We start from the raw sequence: 20,684 nt of genomic DNA on the forward strand, positions 1-20,684 counted from the left end.
TTTTAAAGGACCTCTAAACTTAAAAATTACAAAGCATATGTAAATATAATTTATGAGGAAAGCTCATATCACTAACGCATATATATGGAAGTATTGGACAATTACCATTATCCTCTTCCCAGTGTTTAAAATTGTATTTAACTTTGCATCAAATGTAAATTGCATTGACAACAAGTTTGCAGTCATAGATCATTAGAGTCAGATTACAGCAGACATGTAACACAGTAGATGCCACTAGAGGTCACCCTACCAGTATATTACCCACTGCTCCCAGGATCCATGTAGGACTTGTTGAGCTGCATACACACAAGTGAAAGGAGCATTTTCTACATATGAAGCTGCATGTAGAATATGGAAAGACACAGAATACAGGAGGACACAACCTTTTCTGCCATAGAGAAACATAACAACTCTCGTGGGTCACAATAGAGGTATTACCATGAGTCATTTATGTCAAATTAAAACTATATAACATGAATGTCTGATGGGTGCTGGCTCCTATTCCTCTTTAAGTCATATACAACATTTCTAGTGCACCAAACTTAGATCTCATTTTCTGATACGGTATATGGGGGACTCAGAGACAGTTACAGAGAACGCCATTAGTATGTTACGTCGCTGACCCGAAGCTACTCCTCTAAGATATGAAAATTATATTTAAGCAGTCAAACACAGACAAGCATTTCTCTGTGGAAATGGTCACAGACCACACCGAATGGCATGATGGGGCACGCAGCCTCAGGGCTCCCTCTGTTGGATTAGAGCTATGTGAGTAACATCAGTACTTTATATTGATGGCCTATCTTTAGGGTAGGTAATCAATATCAGATCACTGGAGGTGCGAAACCTGGCACCTCCATCAATCAGCTGTTCTCGGTACCTAGATGTGATCAGTTACGGGGTTGAGCTCCATATCCGTCAACTTTATAATGGAAGCAGCAGGTACTGTAGATCCACCTATATTGAAATGAATAGGCATGGATCCGCAGTGCCCCAATGCAGAAACTATACAGATCACGCGGCTGTGTAATTCTGCTCCATAACTGTACTCATCCGGCCATCACCAGCACCGATAGCAGCTGATCGGCAGTGGTGCCCGGTGTCCCACTAAATGGATATCAATGACCTACACTAAGGATAGCAATTAATATCAATTACCAGACAACCGTTTTACATGCACTTGCAGTGTTAGGTGCAGGGAAAGTGCATACTACAATGTTAAATTGTGCTGCAGGAATGCCCACATTCTAGGAGGGATTTTATAAATGCACATTCACTAAGGCTCCGCTCACATCTGCATCGTGGGACACAATAATAGTGGAAGCAAGAAAGAGGTCACAATGTCATCACATCTGACGCCAGCAGAGATTAAGGCATCCAATAGGGTCAGGATCTGTTTTGCTTGGAAAAATAGTGCTTCATGCAACGTGATTTTTAGCTCTAAAAACTGCGAACTTGTGATGGAGGCTCCTAACAATGCCTTCGGTACAAATGTGCCCCAGGGCTAAGATGTAACATTATTACTGATAGATTAGCCTCACGATTTCTAATGTATTTTTAATTCTGAAAGTAGCATTAGATTTTCCAACAATGTTGTAGAATGATGCCTTCTTAAAGCACGAGAAAACAGAAGCAATGTCTCTAGGATACAATAACTCTAACAGGGTGTCCGAACAGGTAATCATTTTATTGTTTTCTCTTGGATTCCATATAAATTTGACCTGCTACATTAAAGAGTTGTTATATCTAACTGGCCATATTCACATTTATGCAATCAGCTTTTAAATAAATTTTCAAGGCCTGATAAAATGAAGTACGGTAAATTTAGCTGTGGGTGGTGACCTCTGTCATACATAGTCTATCTTTAATGAAAGATCTGTTTGGTTGACAGATACTGCTAGTTACTCAGAGAAGCCTCCATTTACCATATACATGACAAGTTTTGCTCACCTTAGTATTAAGCACAGGTTTCAATACAGTTCTTCACACCAAATGGTGGCAGATATTGGACCTACTGGACTGTGGGACCCTAAATTATGTTTACAAATGCTATACAGATTTAATTTTTTCCCTATTTTTATGTAAAGTCAAAGCCAGAGTGGATCATAAAAAGAGAAAAAGTACAAAAAAAAGTTAAATTTCAACTCTAATCTTTGTCCATTCTTGGTTTTAGTAGAATTTCTACATTGGTTTCTTGAAGTACAGCGGTAACAAAAGCAACTGTTTCTACATTATCTATTAATTGTCAAAATATTGATATCGCAACAATTAACACAGCAGATGTAAGAACAGTTTTACAATAGTCCCCAATGAGATCTAACTAGATTTTCTACAGAAGTGATAATCGTAAGAATCACACCTTCAGTCTATCCAGACACCTTGCAGATATTTGCAATTCACCCTTTACCAGCACACATTACCCCTATGCAAGTGCTTTCTGGTTCTCTTAATAAAGGAATTCTAAACCTAGAAATAAATGAATTAATAAATTAATAGATTGAATAAGAAGTATAGCTGCCCATGCTGTTTGTTAGTCATTTTCTGTAGGCTCCTGAAACAGTCTTGTATAAATCCTGCAGAAAACACCATTTTTTTTCTGCTGATCAGGTTGATCTTTAGCTTGTTGCCTGGTGAAATCACATACTCTTAAGCCAACAGGGTGGGGCTTAGTGATCTTTCTATATATTTTCAGTTATAACTTAAATATGAGACAAAGTATGATCACAGGAAAAAATAAATAAAATAAAGGCAGGAATGTCAGGATATTTTTTACACCTTTTTTGTGGATTTTATGAGTTTAGTGTTCCTTTAAAGTTAGCAAGTTCTAGCCTATCCCTTTATTTCCAATTAAAGTAAAACTAGAGAAACCCAAACAGGGCCAATCACAACTTGATGGCTATATCGTATAGGGTAAATTGCATCAAGGCACCTTGCACTTTCATGCATTCATTTTTCTTTGTTGCAGTCAATTAATAGGTTTTATTGCACCCCTTGCTCTCCTGGCAATCTGCATTACGACAGATTGCACTATAGCACTATGCACTTTATTATATCATCTATAACTTTGCTGTAATGTGACTAAGTGTTGAGCCTATGCTATATATATATATATATATATATATATATATATATATATATATATATATAAAACTATATTAGATGCACCAAATTATTAATATTAACTTTTTTTTGCTACAACTATCAATTTAAATAGAATTTGATTCATTGGCTCTTTTTTACATATTGTTGTAAAACTTCCTCTACCTCCTGCCTTGATGTGGTACTTTGTTGTCATCTTTCCCTTTTTAATTGTTTTGTCTCTATGTGTGAAGAGAACACTGATATTCTACCTACACATCCAAAGCACTCAGCTATCAGATGTATGTCCATCTTGGCTATGTATACATTTTATCTTGGGGGCAAAAACCCCCCATAATGTCTTAATAGTCATAACCTTATAGTATGTATCTACTTGGAGCACACAAGACAAGTTCATTATGAGGTCTACAGAGCATGGTAAACATAAAAAATGTCCATGACTTGTGAGGCCACGTTCAGTATTTGGTCAGTGTTTTACCTCAGTATTTGTAAGCCAAAACCAGGAGTGGGTGATAAATACAGAAGTGGTGACGTGTTTCTATTATACTTTATTTCTGATTGTTCCTCTCCTGGTTTTGGCTTACACATCCTGATGTAATATACTGATCAAATACTGAGAATGTGAACGTGACCTAAGAAATGTGTAGAAATGTGGGTATATGCAGCTTTGACCCCAAACTTTGGCAAGCTATTTGTATGTGCACCGCAGTTAAAAGCACCTCTGCAACCTATTCTGTTCATATAAATGACTAACTGTCTGACTGCCATTGTATAAAGAAGATGCATTTAGCAAAATATGTCATTGCCAGGGGAATATTATCTTCTGCCTCCTACAGTGCTTTTCAAAGAGAAGGAGCAAAAAAAACACTCCAGAAAAATAATTCCATATGTAAGTTCTTTAAACAACACCAAGCTGTAGTATTCCGGCATGTCCTGAAGTGAACTCCGCTCACCCTATGATCGCGTATGAAACATAAATAATGAACACACATTGGAGTCAGAGGTACTCTCGCATGCCAGCAGCTATATAACAAGCCTCAGTACAGTCAAAAGTTGAGCTCAGCATCAAATAAAGTGACCACATATTGCTTCAACAAGACAGACACAGATCACTTCTGCCTGCTCCAAGATATAGATTACCACAGGTTTTTTCAGTCTCATAAAAGCAAAACTACACTGAAGTAAAAACAGCTCTAGAATCATGTACAAGGAAATAAAGGGTCTTAGCACATCATTTTAACTTGGCAAAATCAAGCAGGTAGCACAGTCGTAAACATCACAGTCCAGTACGGCCACAAATTAACTTCTTCTGCAGTATTTATTACGCATTACAATAAATAAAAATGTCACATAAAAGGATTTAGCAATATTCACATAAATCATTTCAACCAGCTACATACCTCACGTAAGGCAAGGTCAGAGGAATATCCCTAGACAAAATACAAGAATATATACACTACAATACTAATGGTACAAGAAAATCAGAGCAAAAAGTATCTGTAAAGTGTAAACTGAAGAAATCCATAAATGTTTAAAGGGAGTCTAATACCTAAAACTCAAACTGAACTATTTAGATATTCATATGGGGGCCTTAGCCCCTATAAAAATCAGAATTGTAGTATACATTTTAGTAATTTTATTTTACATAAAAACAGTTTTATCAGATATGCAAATGAGGGGGCTTTGGTGCACCCCTGGCGTGGCCAAGGGCTCAGTGCACCATTCTGCCCCCTCAGTTACCATCGTCAGCCCCTTGACTGTGCGCACTGTGGAACACTCCCTGATCTAAATGCCCAGCCCTGCACACCAACACTGCAGGGGCTGAGAGCACACACAATGTCAGTGTGTTGAGGTGCCTTTTCATTCCTCTTCTGTGTGCATCAGCTGCTTGCTGCACGTAGGCTCACAAAGAAGTGGGCGGCCGACGCTGACAGGAGCGGAAGATGAGAATGCAAAATGTCAGTGTGTCCGTTCTGTATGGACAGCGTTGGTTGTCCACAGCTGTGTGATCCTGTGTGCTATACACAGGAGAAAGAGATAAGAGCACACTGACACTGCAGTGGCCAACTGTGTGCACACATACAGTGCGAGTGCTAATCTCCCTCTCCTGTTACCATCAGCTACCAACTGCTTAGTGCTCCTTTTTGCAGCGAGTGGTTGCTCGACACAGGAAAAGGAAGAGCACTGACATGCACGCACTGACATTATGTGTGCTCTCACCATGCAGTGGGAATTTAAATCAGGCAGCACTCCACAATGAGCACTGTCAATCACCTCAAGGTGTGGAGGATGGTAAACGAGGAGGCAGAACAGTATGCAGAACATTTGGCCACACTAAGGGTGCACCAAAGCACCCACATTTATATATCTAGTAAAACTGTTTCATATAAAATGAAGTTAATTAAATCTACAGTACAAATATGATTTTTATAGGGCTTGTCCCCTATATGAATGTCTAAATAGTTCAATTTGAGTTTTTGGGGTGACAGACTGCCTTTAAGACTATAAATGCAAATAATAAATTGAACAGTTATTCCCTTCATCTAGCTGTCCCCAGCCTGTGTACAATGTCACCCGGTAAAGGCTGTCATGATGGGTGTGGTGACATCACTTTGTTATCTGACCAGCCAACTGATGTCATCTGTAATAAATGTGAGGAACCAGAGGGACATTTAGAAATTAATTCCTTTCTCTTAATAAAACAAGTGATGGAACTTAGATTTCATTTGGTTTTAATATTTTATTATTCTCCTTATTATATTTTTTATTTCAGTTTGTAGTCTGAGACTAGAGCCAGTAAGGGAAAATGTGAAATCTATATTAGGATTAGAAACATATGATCAGAAAGTGCACTTTTTTCAGGTGCAAGTAACTGTAGGCCAATGCTTCTTCCTGACTACCTGGCTGCCCTACATTCCACATTAAGACACCCCCTGCCAGATATGTATGAAGTATAGAGCCTGTGTATGGCTTTCAGAGAAGAGTCGATAAGTGGATCAGTACTGTCATGTCTCTTGTGTACAATCTTAACAGAAGAAGGAACCAGCTATTTGTTTTTTTTATTAAGAAAATTTCATGTCAACTTGTAAATTATCTGATCTTACAAGTTACCGCAATTTTTCGGACTATAAAATGCACCTTACTACAAGACGTATCCCTATGTCTAGACAGCAGGAAATGGGAAAACATATTTCAAAATAATTTAAGGGAACCTGTCAGCTTTCCCAGCAGGCCCACCCAATCACCACCATGTACTTACTGATCTCTTTATACTTTTACTAACAAGTGTTTTTTTTTTCATGGATGACTGATTTTTTAATATGTATAAAATCAGTTTTAAGTTTGGGCTTGTGATATGCTAAACTCTCTGCAGCACACAGTGCATACACACTTAATTAGTCAGAACCTTCAACATCTGTGCAGATCTGGTGATGTACAGAACCTTGTAGCTTTCTCTCCTGCCCTGCACCGATCAGCAGACTGGTCAGTGTTAGGCTGGGTGAGGGAGAGCTGTGCAGCTGTATAGTTCTCTCAGTGATTGTGAAGGATGCGGTGTCAGCGTTCTCTCCTTGATCATAGGACGTTGCCTTCAAAGTATAAGACGCATACTATTTTAGTAAGCTTTTTATTTTTGCTAAAAAGTGCGTCTTACTGTCCAAAAATTACATTAAGTATGGAATAACTGTGGGTGGCTTAGCTAACGTGAACCCCCACACACTAGTCATGGAGGAAGAGCAGAGAAGTAAACTGACCACTAGCACTTTTCAAACAAACATTGCTCATGCATTATCATTGGGGAGGAGATAAAATGAATGCTATGTGCGAGAGTCACTTACATCATGCATGGAGTCAAGGAGTTTAGTTAAGTGGAAATATCGCTGCCAGCTCTGTCCAGCACTGTGTGGACTCTTCATTAATATTTTCCTCAGTTCTTTAATGTAATTCAGTCTCATTTCTTCAAACGCAGCTTGGCATTTAAGTCCATCTTTGGGAACTTGGTTGAAAAAAAACAAAACAAGAAGTCATTGTGCTAAATGTTAAGAGGCATACTAAGATAGCAAAAAATGCATAGCCAAAGCACATTTCTATACCTATATATGCATATCAAACGGAGAGGAAATTTGATTCTTATGGCCCATCATTCAATATATAGAAAGTGTTCAGCAACATAAAAAAAAATACAAATGGATAACCACACAGAACACTTTTTAATCACAAAATGTGATTTTTAATTCAGTACTTTCATAGCCCTTCAGTCATTTTAATAACGTTCCCCATGCTAATTTTCTGTCACTACAGTTTCTACAGTGTTGCACCAATATCATTTTAGCTGGCAAATATAATAGAAGGGAATTTGACAAACAAACTGAACTAAGTTGAAACACAAAATTCTGGAACAGTGCCCAGATTCGTGGATTGGGCTTATTGAACACAGTTGTGCTATTGATCTGGATAACTTCCAATTCTCCATGGTATAGGAAGTATATGAAACACTATGTAATAGGCAAAACACACAATGTTTTGCCATTTCTGTTTCATAGTTTGTGACTACAGATAAAACAAATATGTCAACAAATATGTCACCATCCACAATTGTGAGTAATACAATACTGCCAGAACATGATTGCCATGACATTCCATCAGATATACCATTAAATGTATAAATTTGAAATCTCCATTCACATAAATGCTAACATCTTGAAATCAGGGTCAGTATTGATTGTATTTTTTATGGAGTGTATCAAGGCCCAGGAAAGAGTGACCCTGAACCTGGGCTGGGATGAGAGGTAGGCACCTGCCTGGGGCACTACCTCCAGCTTGCCTGAGGTAAAAAAAATCCTGACATTGCTGAATGTCTGCGGTCGTCTGTCACCTTGCTCCAACTGCAGGCATTCAGCACAATTATGGCCTCTCTCTGCCTGTGCCCCGGCAGTCACTCTTTCCCCACACAATTGTATTTATGTCTGTAAATGTGCGAATGTTGTTGTCGGCTCCTCATAGGACGTCGCGATGTAGTGATGTCATCGCGCCGTACAGCGCCCACTGCTGCACCAGATGGAAGAGAAGACTAAGCTGCGCTGGACAGTGATCCTGGATTAGGTGAGTATAAGCTTTTATTTTTATTCTATTATTTTCCCAATTAATGGAGGTTATCTAAGAGGGGCTGGCTATGGAGACATAAGGAGATGGCTATAGGGACATCAGAGGGGATGTGGGGACATCACAAGAGGGTTTAACTATGGGAACATAAGGGTCTGGCTATGGGGAAATTCCAAGAGGGTCTAGCTAAGGGGACATTAAAAGAGGCGGCTGGCAATGTGGATATAAGGAGCTGACTATGGGGAAATTACAGCTCCTTACAATTTATTTACTGATAATGGTTCTTGGGATGTATTCATGTACGGATGGTGGTTCTAGTGACCTATTAATTTACTGTTGGTGGTTTTTTGGTGCCGTTTTTATGCACTGTTAATGGCTCTGATGATATATTCATGTACTGATGACGATTTTGGTTTTTGAATTCCTGTACTTATGATGGTTCTGGTGATGAATACAGCACTAGAACAATCATCACTATGTGAATACATCACCAGAGCCATCAATAGTACATGAATACAGCACCACAACAACCAACACTACATGAAGAGGTCACCACAACCACCATCAGTACAGGGTTACTTGACCAAAACCAACATCAGTAAATGAATAAGTCATCAGAACCACTATCCATACAGGAATATGTCACCAGAACCACCATCAGTTTTGTTGCAAACTGTATTTGTTGAATGACTGATACAAAAACCATCATACGTATCCCTTCAAAATGGGGTCTGTTTAGCTTCCATTGGTGTATCAGCAGCCCCCATTATAGTTAAGTAATATTAGTTTCTATGTCTGTCCTTAGGTTTGACATTTAAAATATAGGATGTTAGGGATGAATATCGCTATTTTTCCCAGGTATCCTGTAAATGGTCAGCAAGCAATGAATGATTTTTATATCTAACTATGAAAACACACTCCCTGTTAAGTCTCAAGTTTGAATCAAAATGTCTTGATCTCCTCATACAATTTAATTAAATTAATGATAAGTGTAAAGTAAACAATTGCCTGAGCAACTGAATATCCCACTAATGTGTAAAGGTACCGTTACACTAAGCGACTTACCAACGATCACGACCAGCGATCGTGATCGTTGGTAAGTCGTTGTGTGGTCGCTGGGGAGCTGTCACACAGACAGCTCTCTCCAGCGACCAACGATCAGGGGAAAGACTTCGGCATCATTGAAACTGTCTTCAACGATGCCGAAGTCCCCCTGCAGCACCCGGGTAACCAGGGTAAACATCGGGTTACTAAGTGCAGGGCCGCGCTTAGTAACCCGATATTTACCCTGGTTACCATTGTAAAAGTAAAAAAAAAACACTACATACTCACCTTCTGAAGTCTGTCACATCCCCCGGCGTCCACGCGCTGCTGCAGAGAGCTTTCCCTGCACTGAATGTGTCAGCGGCGCCGGCAGTAACGTCACCGCTGTGCTCTGCTTTACGGCCGGCCGGCGCTCACACAGTCAGTGCAGGGAAAGCTCCCTGCAGCAGCGCGTGGACGCCGGGGGACGTGACAGACATCAGAAGGTGAGTATGTACTGTTTTCTTTTTACTTTTACAATGGTAACCAGGGTAAATATCGGGTTACTAAGCGCGGCCCTGCGCTTAGTAACCCGATGATTACCCTGGTTACAAGTGAACACATCGCTGGATCGGTGGCACACACACCGATCCAGCGATGACAGGTGAGCAGCGACGAAATAAGGTGCTGGCCTTCTAGCTCCGACCAACGATATCACAGCGGGATCCAGATCGCTGCTGCGTGTCAAACACAACGATAACGATATCGCTATCCAGGACGCTGCAACGTCACGGATCGTTGTCGTTCTCGTTGGAAAGTTGTTCAGTGTGAAGGTACCTTTAAAGTGCACTGCTAATATCTTCGGTAAACTATTTCAGACCAATTCAACTCCCACTGTTGTTGTTACATTTGTAATTGTAGATTTTTTCATGAAGTCAATGAAACTTTTTTGTTCAGAATAGTCTATTTTTCCAGACATAAAAATGTTTTTCCATTAAACATTATTTTCAATTTGCCCTTTTTTCAAAAAATGTTTTATGGTTTCACATATGTCTTACATTGGTGCCCTAACACCTTGCATTGTTCATGCTTGTATGGTGGAGGCAAAGCTAAACTTTGGGATCTTGAAAAACGCAGCAAGAAAAGCAGCAAAATTCCAGCAAAAAAAGCCAAGAGATCAGGCTTTGGCTGCAGCAAAAAAACAACATGTGAACATTGTTTTAAAGTAAATGCTTTGCTGATTAGAGTTACGCGCATCTCCCACCTTATCTAACTGGTCCAGACCACCATGACAACTTACTGTACATCTGCAAAGCTTGCCTCCCAGACATCTTTGATTTTTTTCTTCATCTACAAAAGCTGCTACTAACCCCAGTTGAGTTCCTGGTGCTGCACCTATAACTATAGATACAGTGTTGTATAGTGCAACCAAATATTGTAAGTCAGAAAAAATGGTGTCATAACTATTGTTATTCTCCAAAACATAGTGCCCCAGAAAATGCCCTTAAAAATAATATTGAATAATAAATGGTGCCACCCAAAATAATAATGGCAAACAGATAATGACCAATATTGAGCATGGCACATCAGCTCTGACTCAGAAAATAAAAGTACACCCGAAAAAAACATACCCTACATGGCCCACTATAGTGCTACCTTTGTTAACCTACACTGTAGGAATGTGCACAGACAATGCCCCTTTTGTGCTCCACATGCTAATGATACCCAAATCTGTGTACCTTTGTGCTCCCTAAGCAGACAGTAGTAAAGCAGTGCTGTAATAATGCCACTATTCTGCCCAAACACGGTAAAAAAAAAAAAAAAGACCTTCACTTTGCCCACTATAATGTAAAAATAGCACCTTAAAGGAAATAATAAAGATGGCAATTTTAACTGTGTTGGGGTGAATAGGGAGCATTATTGAGGACTCAAAGGTATTTATTATTAATAAAAATGTACTATAAGTAGTGATGAGCGAATACACTCGTTACTCGAGATTTCTCGAGCACGCTCGGGGGTCCTCCGAGTATTTTTTAGTGCACGGAGATTTAGTTTTTCTTGCCGCAGCTGAATGATTTACATCTTTTAGCCGGCATAAGTTCATGTGGAGGTTGCCTGGTTGTTAGGGAGTCCCCACATTTACTTATGCTGGCTAACAGATGTAAATCATTCAGCTGCGGCAAGAAAAACGAAATCTTCGAGCACTAAAAAAATACTCGGAGGACCCCCGAGCGTGCTCGAGAAATCTTGAGTAACGAGTATATTTGCTCATCACTAACTAAAAGCCCACTGTAATTGATTCAGATTTCTGGGACTATTAGATGCCCCAATCTCCCTAATGAGACAGCACCTCGGCCTCTGGCCTAAAACTCATTGAAAATCTAGACTCAAAGGGTATGAGTCGTGCTCATGTTTAGATACAGTACAACCGTATACATAGCCTCTATTACTCGATCCCAAATTGGGAGGCTTGGACAAGACCTTTGACCAAGTTTGACCGGTTGTGCAGTAGGGAAGAGGTCCCCCCCACAGTATTGCCTTTACACTTACCCATAAACTCTCCATTTCTTGTCATATCTAGGAAACTAACTACATGATCCTTTCCAGGTGGTGTAGGACCCCAGAACGCATTCACCGCATGTTCCCTGGGACCTCAGACAGATGTTAGAGGTGAGATTCAGATGGGGGTAGTATGATCCATATATGGTGGTCTTGTCCTAGAATTATTAAACTTTGGGGAGCCATCTTTGACCTTTTTTAATAACCTGTTTGGTACTACATTGTTATACACCTCAAGCAGCACATGTCTCTGTGTTTCCTACCTCAATTTCATCCATCAGAAAAAGTTTATTAAGATTATTTTTAGCAGCAACAAGACAAATCATCCCTAGACACTGGAGGTCACCTATCCCTCAAATCTGTGGACTTTTTAATTCACATGGAGGACATGATGGTTTTGGATAACTGGCTGCGGTTACAATCCTATGAATATGAACCTGGCTAGCCTGGACCTCCTTTAGAGGTTCACCTGAGTTTAAAATTTGGATAACTTACCCAACTTGAGTTCAAATAAACTAAAAACAAAAAAGCGCCTAAAAAAAAAATTAAATGACCACTGCAAAAAGTTTAAACCGTTTTTGTATACGGTTGTAAGTAGTGCTCTGCTGAGGATCTGGACCACCTTTTCAAAAATGTTGTTGCCCCAGACCCCAGGAGGTGCCCTTTTAGGTATGGGAGCACTAGTCATTTACCCATTCATCCATACATTTACAAAAAATTATCATCATTAGGGAAATGGCGTAAATATTAAAAAAAAAAAAAAACAGCTTTTTTCAACCACATTAAAGGAGTCTTTATGTAAACATTGTAGTGATAGTAAACTGCAATCTAGCCATTGAGACTATTTTGTACAGCTGCAATAACTATTGTTATTAAGAACAATACAATCCTTGGCATCAGCTAAAGTAGTTACCTAACATATTTCTGCAGATAAACCCCGTCATTGTATTATATTGATTTCATTGTAGATTGCTTTGTATTTTAAATTGAAATCTGTTGATAACTTTGTGAGTAGCTGATGTCTTTTAATTATACAATGAAGCCTATTGTGCAATGAATGGAGGCTCCGAGAAAGTATACATAAGCCCACTGGTGGGGGTTGGGTAATTTATCACAATTTTCCAACATCATGTAAAAAGTAAAAATTGCAGCAAAAATGCACGATGTCTGCAATAGATGAACCCCGCCAAAGGTCCATTTGCACAGCTCAAAGTGCAACATGTTTGCCGGTCGTTGGTCGATCAACAACATGCTTATGGAGCAAACCCCAATCAGTGATAGTTCAGAGATCGCATGCTGCCATTGATCTAGGCACAACACAGCCCATTTTCACAGGACGATGCACAACTGAGGAGCGCTCGTTCACCATAATTGTGCAGAGAAAACACTTTTAGAATGTCTGCAGATATCTAGCTGAATTTCACCCAGGATATCAGCAAAATGATTGCTTTATTACCGGCACACTGTTCAGGAGCCAGATTACGTTTGGGGCTCTTCTTTGCTTTTTAGAACTGAAAATATAGCTAAAGAAGGTGCATTCAAGGACTAAACCCAACATAACATGATCCTTGCTACTCTGCCATGGTTTGATACAAATTGATATGCAGATAAGATGTACAGCTTCTTTTTGCTGACTCAGCCATCCATATTTTCTGTAAGTGTGTTATTACAGAAGTGTTTTTTTATGCAGTTAGATTAAAGTCTTTTTAACAGATAAAAGGCCCTTTACAGGCTTATCGCCACAAAAATAAATTGAACAAGTTCCACTTAACTTTGCCCTTTTCATCCCACCCACACGTCTTACACAGAAAACACTCAGTAGCTTTCTCTTTTTTATGCGACAGAAGATTATTTTTTTCCTTCAAGACATACAAACTGACAAAGTATACTATGCTGCTTACTGAAGACTACCACAACCCCGGCACAGAAAAGAAGGTCCATTGGACCTACGTGAGGGGGAAAGCTGATCATACACATTACAAAGCAGTTTTCTAAAAAAAACGCCTGTTGATCGATCAGGTGTGGTCTTCTCAAAGGTGATATCGGCATAAATGGCTTATATCTGTAGGGAACAAAGCATTGGCTATATTGTAATGCCACTACATGACTAACAATTGCAACCGTCCACACACGAAAAAACACCTTTATGCCCTCTTAACGTAAACATTTTCTTGCATTTAATTATAAAAAATATAAGGTTTTCATAGTGTTTTGTCATTTTTTATTGTGTTACTTTTTTTCTCTGGCATTTGTCGTCTACAAAAGCTTGATGAAAAAACAGAAAAAAAACAGCATTGTTTTCCAATTGTTGCAACCTTTTCTGAACAATAAGGGTAAGTTCAAATGAAAACTTCCTGCTGTGGATCTGGCTACAAATCTACATATGTTTCATGCAAAATGTTTTTGAGCCAAACCTAGAAGTGGATCCAGTAGGAAGGAGAAGCTAAGTTTTACAGTGCCAGCAAAGCGTATGAGATTTCAGAAATCTCATGTACACAGCTTGTTTTTTTGTCCTCAGTATTTTTTGCAGAATCTTGTTTTTTTTGCAGAATGGAGTATGTCCCTTTTTCAGCGTATTTCACTAATTGAAAGCAATGGGTGGTGCAAAAATGCTGAAAAAAACGCAGGTATTAGTTTTTTCTGTGTTTTTTGTGCCAAAACCTGATGAAGTAGAATCACATTTTTTTATGCGCTAAATCTTATCAGCGTGCACAAGAGACAAATGTACCATTACAAAAACACAACAAAAACCTGTTTTTTTGCGGCAAGTTTCTTACTGCGAATAGTTTAGGTTTTGCCTTAGGAAAAAAAACACAGCAAAAACGCAACATGTGAACATAGCCTCAGGCTATATTTCCACATCCATGTGAGTGTTACCATGAGAGAGAAAGGGGCCAATATTTGTCAGGAGTCATCTTAGTTGCACCAGCTTTATGCTCAACCCCCTTTTCTATTGTAGCAGTTAGACAGCTGAACTCATTTTATACATTGTCTCTTAAAGGGGTTGTCCAGTCAAAACTGATAAATCTGCAGTCACTCTGTGTGACTGCAGACTTATGAATCCCCCCAGCGCACACATTGTGCACAGCGTGGATTTGCCGATTTCAGACTGGGGAACAGAGGGTATGTATGAGTTACACATACTCCCGGCCAGTAGATTTGGCCTCGCTCCATACACTTTTATTGAGCCGAGGCTGCGCACAGTAGAGTGATGGGGCCATCTAGTAGGCGTGGCCTCTCTCCATACAAGTGTATGGAGCAAGGCCGTGCCTACTGGCCTGGAGTATGTATAACTCATACATACCCTCAGGTCCCGGGTCTAAAACCGGTGAATCCCCCCCAGCACATGGTGCGTGCACTGGGGTGATTCATAAGTCTGCAGTCACACAGAGTTTTATAATTTATCAGTTAAATATGGATGCAGCTCAAATGGAACTCTGAAGTATGAAGCCTGTCTTTCCTAGATTCATCCATGTCCCATGGATCCCCATAGACTTTAATGGCCGAGTCTAATCTTCAAATCTAATAAAAATAGGACAGGCTTTGAGGCTCACAGACTGGAGGCAAGGGCCCATTTGTATCAGATTTGTAAATGGATCAATGAAAATCTATGGGTCAGTGTGGTGACAGCACTAAGGCACTTAAATCGTTCGTGTGACTGTAGCTTTAAGAAAGATAAAGACCATATGATAGGTGAGGATAAGTAAACATAGGTGATTACTATAGCTTACCTGTGCTAAGTAGCAGCAAAACTTTCATGATTGTATATTCCTCAAAGTTTAGCTGCAAACGATTAAACTCCAGACTTATCTGCTGCATACTTTGGCACAGCTCATACATGGCAGACTGGCGCATCCTATCTCTGCAAGAGAATAAAAAATATATATAATGAGGCATACATGTAAATAGTTCTGTGCAGTCATTAAATCGTAATCAATTACCTAAGATGAAAATGTTATATTAACTTAGAGAAAAACCCGGCCAAGCAAAAATAAGGACACCGTGCTTTAAATAGGTACTGATAAGGCATAACCTCAGCTAATCTGGTAAGGCCTGTCCCACACGTCCAGATAATTCCGGTACCGGAAAAAATCGGTACCGGAGTTATCCGTGTCCATGAGCTCACGTAGGCCATCCGTGTGGCACACGTGCGGCAGCCGTGTGCCGCCTGGGTACCACACGGACCGTGCAGGAGAGACAGCGCTACAGTAAGCGCTGTCCCCCCAGCATGGTGCTAAAGCCGCCATTCATCCGTTCTCTCCAGCGCTCGCTGGGGAGAAGGGATGAAAAATCTTTTTTTTTTTGTTTTTATGTGTTTAAAATAAACTTTAGGGCATCCTCCCCCCTCCCACCCCCTGTGCGCCCGGCCGCCGGCATTAAAATACTCACCCGCCTCCCTCGACGCTTGCTCTCCGCCCCTCAGCTTCTCCTGCACTGAGCGGTCACGTGGTGCTGCCCATTACAGTTGATGAATATGCGGCCCCACCTCCCATAGGGGTGGAGCCGCATATTCATTTCTGTAATGGGCGGCCCCACGTTACCGCTCATACAGTAGAAGCTGCGGCCAGGACAGGACACTGCGAGGGAGCCGGGTAAGTATTTTAATAACAGCGGGCGGCCGCACAGGGGGTGGGAGGGGGGTGGGGACATGGATCTATATGTTAAACACGAGAAACAAAAAAAAAAAGGATTATTCATATCTTCTCTACAGCAAACGCTGCTGCAGAGAAGATATGAATGGCGGCTTCAGCACCATGTGGGGGGGACAGCGCTTACTGTAGCGCTGTCTCCTGCACGGCACACGGACTTCACACGGCACACGGACAACGTCCGTGTGTGGTACGTGTTTTACACGGACCCATTGACTTTAATGGGTCCGTGTAATACGTGCGCTCCCACGAACACTGACATGTCTCCGTGTTTGGCACACAGAGACACGGTCCACAAAAAATCAATGACATCTGCACAGATGCATTGATTTCAATGTGTCTACGTGTATCAGTGGCTCCGGTACGTGAGGAAACTGTCACCTCACGTACCGGAGCCACTGACGTGTGAAACCGGCCTAAGAGATAGTCCTAATATGAAACCTTACAAAGCCGTGCAAATTAAAATTAAATTATTTTCCAGACGGAGATGAGAGGGGGCCTAAGAGCTGTGAAATGTGGAGTTGTAGATATTGCAAGAGATATTGAAAGATTTCCAGGAATTTTTTTTTCATTTTTCTTAATGTATTATTAAATGCTGAAATCCAACCAGCATGGCGTCTTAGTAGCCTCATATATGCTTGATTTTTTTGGGAATTTTAATTGAGAATTTTACTGCATATGACAGTGCTTCTACGGTATATTTCAGCTTTGTATCCTTTCTGCACAGATGTCAAATTCTTGCAGAGAAAAACTCTAGTCATAAAATCCATATTGACCTCTAAAGGGATCAATGAATGAACTTGTTTGGTTTTTGCAGCAGCAGAGGGCAGAACGTTTCAGCTACTTGACAGTAATAGATATCACCACAAACCACACAATTACTTTATTTAAATAAAGGAATAGATATGGCAGAAAATGACTTTCCCATACAGGAGATAGCGGTGTTACTTCGTTTTGCCCTGCAGATACATTGTCTGTATGTGTTTACAAGATGTATGTAGAGCCCATGGAAAGACATTTGTGTATTCACTGAAGATACAATGAAGATTAACATTCATGCATGGATTATAGATTATAGCAGAGTTTTCATACAACAAAACAACCGAAAAAAATCTCATAAATATCCTATACATACAGTATTACATACAGTAGCTATAAATAGGACTTGTCGATACTGGACTTTGTACAGTACATATTAATACATATTGAGCTATATCGCTCTATCACCACTAAAAGCTTTCATATCTGTATTCACAATGGTCATAGACCCATCAATAACACAACTGATAATGAGCAGTGAGACAGGTAATTGGTACGTCTAGAATACAAAATCACCTGCTTACAAGAATGGAAGTCTTTATCAAATAATCACTAGAGCTGCCTAAAAATTGACAAAATTATTCCTGAACTAAAAGTGGTTTTCCCACAAAGTATGTATTAATCACTAGATATTGGAATAATAATAAGTTCCACAATTGGATGTGTCTAAAAATAATGTTCCTAAGATAATTTTATAAATGCGTCCCTATGTACTGTGTAATGGCTGTGTCTGACCGTATAGGGACATGGTTTAACCATACCACATCTCCTGGACAGCATGGCTGTGGAGTCGGTAAGACAAATCTCCAACTCCAACTCCTCAAATCCCTGACTCCAATTCCACAGCACGGCCTCACTACTGAGCATGTACATAAAGTGCAGCACAGACTCATCTCCACAGCACTGCCTCACTACTGAGCATGTACATAAAGTGCAGCACAGATTCATCTCCACAGCACGGCCTCACTACTGAGCATGTACATAAAGTGCAGCACAGACTCATCTCCACAGCACGGCCTCACTACTGAGCATGTACATAAAGTGCAGCACAGACTCATCTCCACAGCACTGCCTCACTACTGAGCATGTGCATAAAGTGCAGCACAAACTCATCTCCACAGCACGGCCTCACTACTGAGCATGTACATAAAGTGCAGCACAGACTCATCTCCACAGCATGGCCTCACTACTGAGCATGTACATAAAGTGCAGCACAGACTCATCTCCACAGCATGGCCTCACTACTGAGCATGTACATAAAGTGCAGCACAGACTCATCTCCACAGTACCGCCTCACTACTGAGCATGTACATAAAGTGCAGCACAGACTCATCTCCACAGCATGGCCTCACTACTGAGCATGTACATAAAGTGCAGCACAGACTCATCTCCACAGTACCGCCTCACTACTGAGCATGTACATAAAGTGCAGCACAGACTCATCTCCACAGCACTGCCTCACTACTGAGCATGTACATAAAGTGCAGCACAGACTCATCTCAACTAAAAGCAGAGATCAGGAACAGAACAGACATTTATAGGACATATTATAACTTTCCCAAATTCTTATGAAAACGTTTGCAGCACCATCCTGCATTGTACTACTGTACCCAATGTATTATATATTTTAGGAGTCGGCCTATTTTATACCAACTCTGATTCCATCAAAATGGACACCAACTCCTGCAGGGGAGCTGTAGTAAGATCAAACCATGTCAAACATTGTTGAAACATTTTTAATTTTAAGAATTTTATAATCCTTGCAGTTTTTGTTCTGACAAAGGAGGCTTAGACGAGTTAAAACATCCTATCATGTAGAGTTTATTCTCAGAAGATTCCATATTATATGACACTGGATAATCGAAAGCAACATTTCAAGTATAAAGCTGGAGCCAAATCAGAGTCACTTGAAGACTCATTACTACACCTTAAGATACATTCCCATGAACATATTTTCGGTTCATATACTCTCTGAGTGTGCAATTGACCGCACATGGACAGGATATGAACCCATGTTCGTTCTAGTTATAGGTCCTATGTCCGTAACTTCCAGACGTGACGGGACCACAAAGTTAAGAGCTCATCCTACCTTACCGTAACCTAACGCAAAGCATATTCTCAAAACCCTCCCATTGAGAAATGCAATAGGCCATTTTCTTTGTGGGGTTTTATATGTTTATGTGGGTGCTGCATTGCAAATTTCAAACAAAAACATAATACATTGTGGCAAAAATAGTACAAAATTACATAGATATATAAGTATGTGGGTTTAAGGTGAATGTTCTTGTGGTCTACATTGTTTTTAAAAACCTTTGCGTAAAGCCCCCATAACTTTATTTGTAACCAATAGTGCTGGTACAATGTAGAAACCTAGGGGTCATTTTCGACAGTTAGTAAAGTCTGGGTTCTGAAATTAGGGTGACATTGCAGTGGACCTCTGTCTTCTGGCCTATACACGGGTTATGGCTGATTTTTATCATATAAAAAAGTCAAAAACAAGAAAAAACTTGTCACTAGCTTATCTCACATTATGTATTATGGCCCAGTTGTCAGGCGTTGTCTGCAAATGTTTGTGGTGGCTTTATTTGCAAAAAGGTGATCAGTCAAGTAACCATTAGAAGAGTCCAAAAAAAGAGCTTTAGTGGCACTCATCAAATGCAATGAAAAAAATTAGAAAAGCAAAGCTAATAGACATAGGAAGTATTAGCAAAATATTTTACAGTCGACAACAGTTTTGCACCTGCTGGGACTTTTTATATGCCTGGATCTTTTTTTTTTAATTGATTTTATTATTTCCCTTGAATATGTCAAAAAATCCCTAAACATTTACCAAAGTAATATAATAGAAAAATTCAGACGTAAAGTAAAAAAATAAATAATTAGTATTGCTGTAAATACAAATTGCATACAAAATAATAAGAATGTAAGCAGCAGGTAATCAAAGTGGCGAGTGGTGAATGCATGATTCATCCCTCAAATGGTTTTCTTTGTGGGATTTCTATTCTGAAGCTATGAAATAAGAGCTATGGAATAACCATAGATAAGACATCACAAGCAGACAGCTTAATCCACTATGTTGAAAATATTTCCTAAGCGCGATTTTTACTTTGGACTCAGTCCTTGATTAATTCTTTTAGTGGGTCAGTTCCTTCTTTATGCATCATTTCCTCTGAGATACAGTCAGCAGATGCCAGTGTTGTTTGCAAACAGTGACATAATCTGCATGTTCTTGCTTAAGATGCTACTTTACTTCCACAGGAGAATATGGTGTCTCACAGGGAACTCACAAAGCTTTCTAACACAGATCTGTATGGGCTCTGTACACATGACTTTACATGCATAGGGCCAAATGTTTCACCTGATCTCGTCCTCTACTAAAAAACACTATTAACAGAGATTACTAATACCAGAGACCAATTACTATCTCTGTCCTTG

The 20,684-nt window shown here is 39.9% G+C and overlaps 1 protein-coding gene across 2 annotated transcripts in view; it reads right to left on the reverse strand.

The window, feature by feature from the left end:
* NR3C2 (nuclear receptor subfamily 3 group C member 2) overlaps positions 1–20,684 on the reverse strand; it is a 440,438-nt gene that overhangs the window by 25,773 nt on the left and 393,981 nt on the right. For both annotated transcript variants that reach the window (XM_077279302.1, XM_077279303.1), the window contains exons 7-8: positions 15,513–15,643; positions 6,936–7,093 (exon numbers count right to left, since the gene is read on the reverse strand). In XM_077279302.1, coding sequence (XP_077135417.1) covers positions 6,936–7,093; positions 15,513–15,643 — 289 coding nt within the window. The remainder of the gene's footprint in view (positions 1–6,935; positions 7,094–15,512; positions 15,644–20,684) is intronic.

Source organism: Ranitomeya variabilis, chromosome 1 (assembly GCF_051348905.1).
Source record: "Ranitomeya variabilis isolate aRanVar5 chromosome 1, aRanVar5.hap1, whole genome shotgun sequence".
NCBI lineage: Eukaryota > Metazoa > Chordata > Amphibia > Anura > Dendrobatidae > Ranitomeya > Ranitomeya variabilis.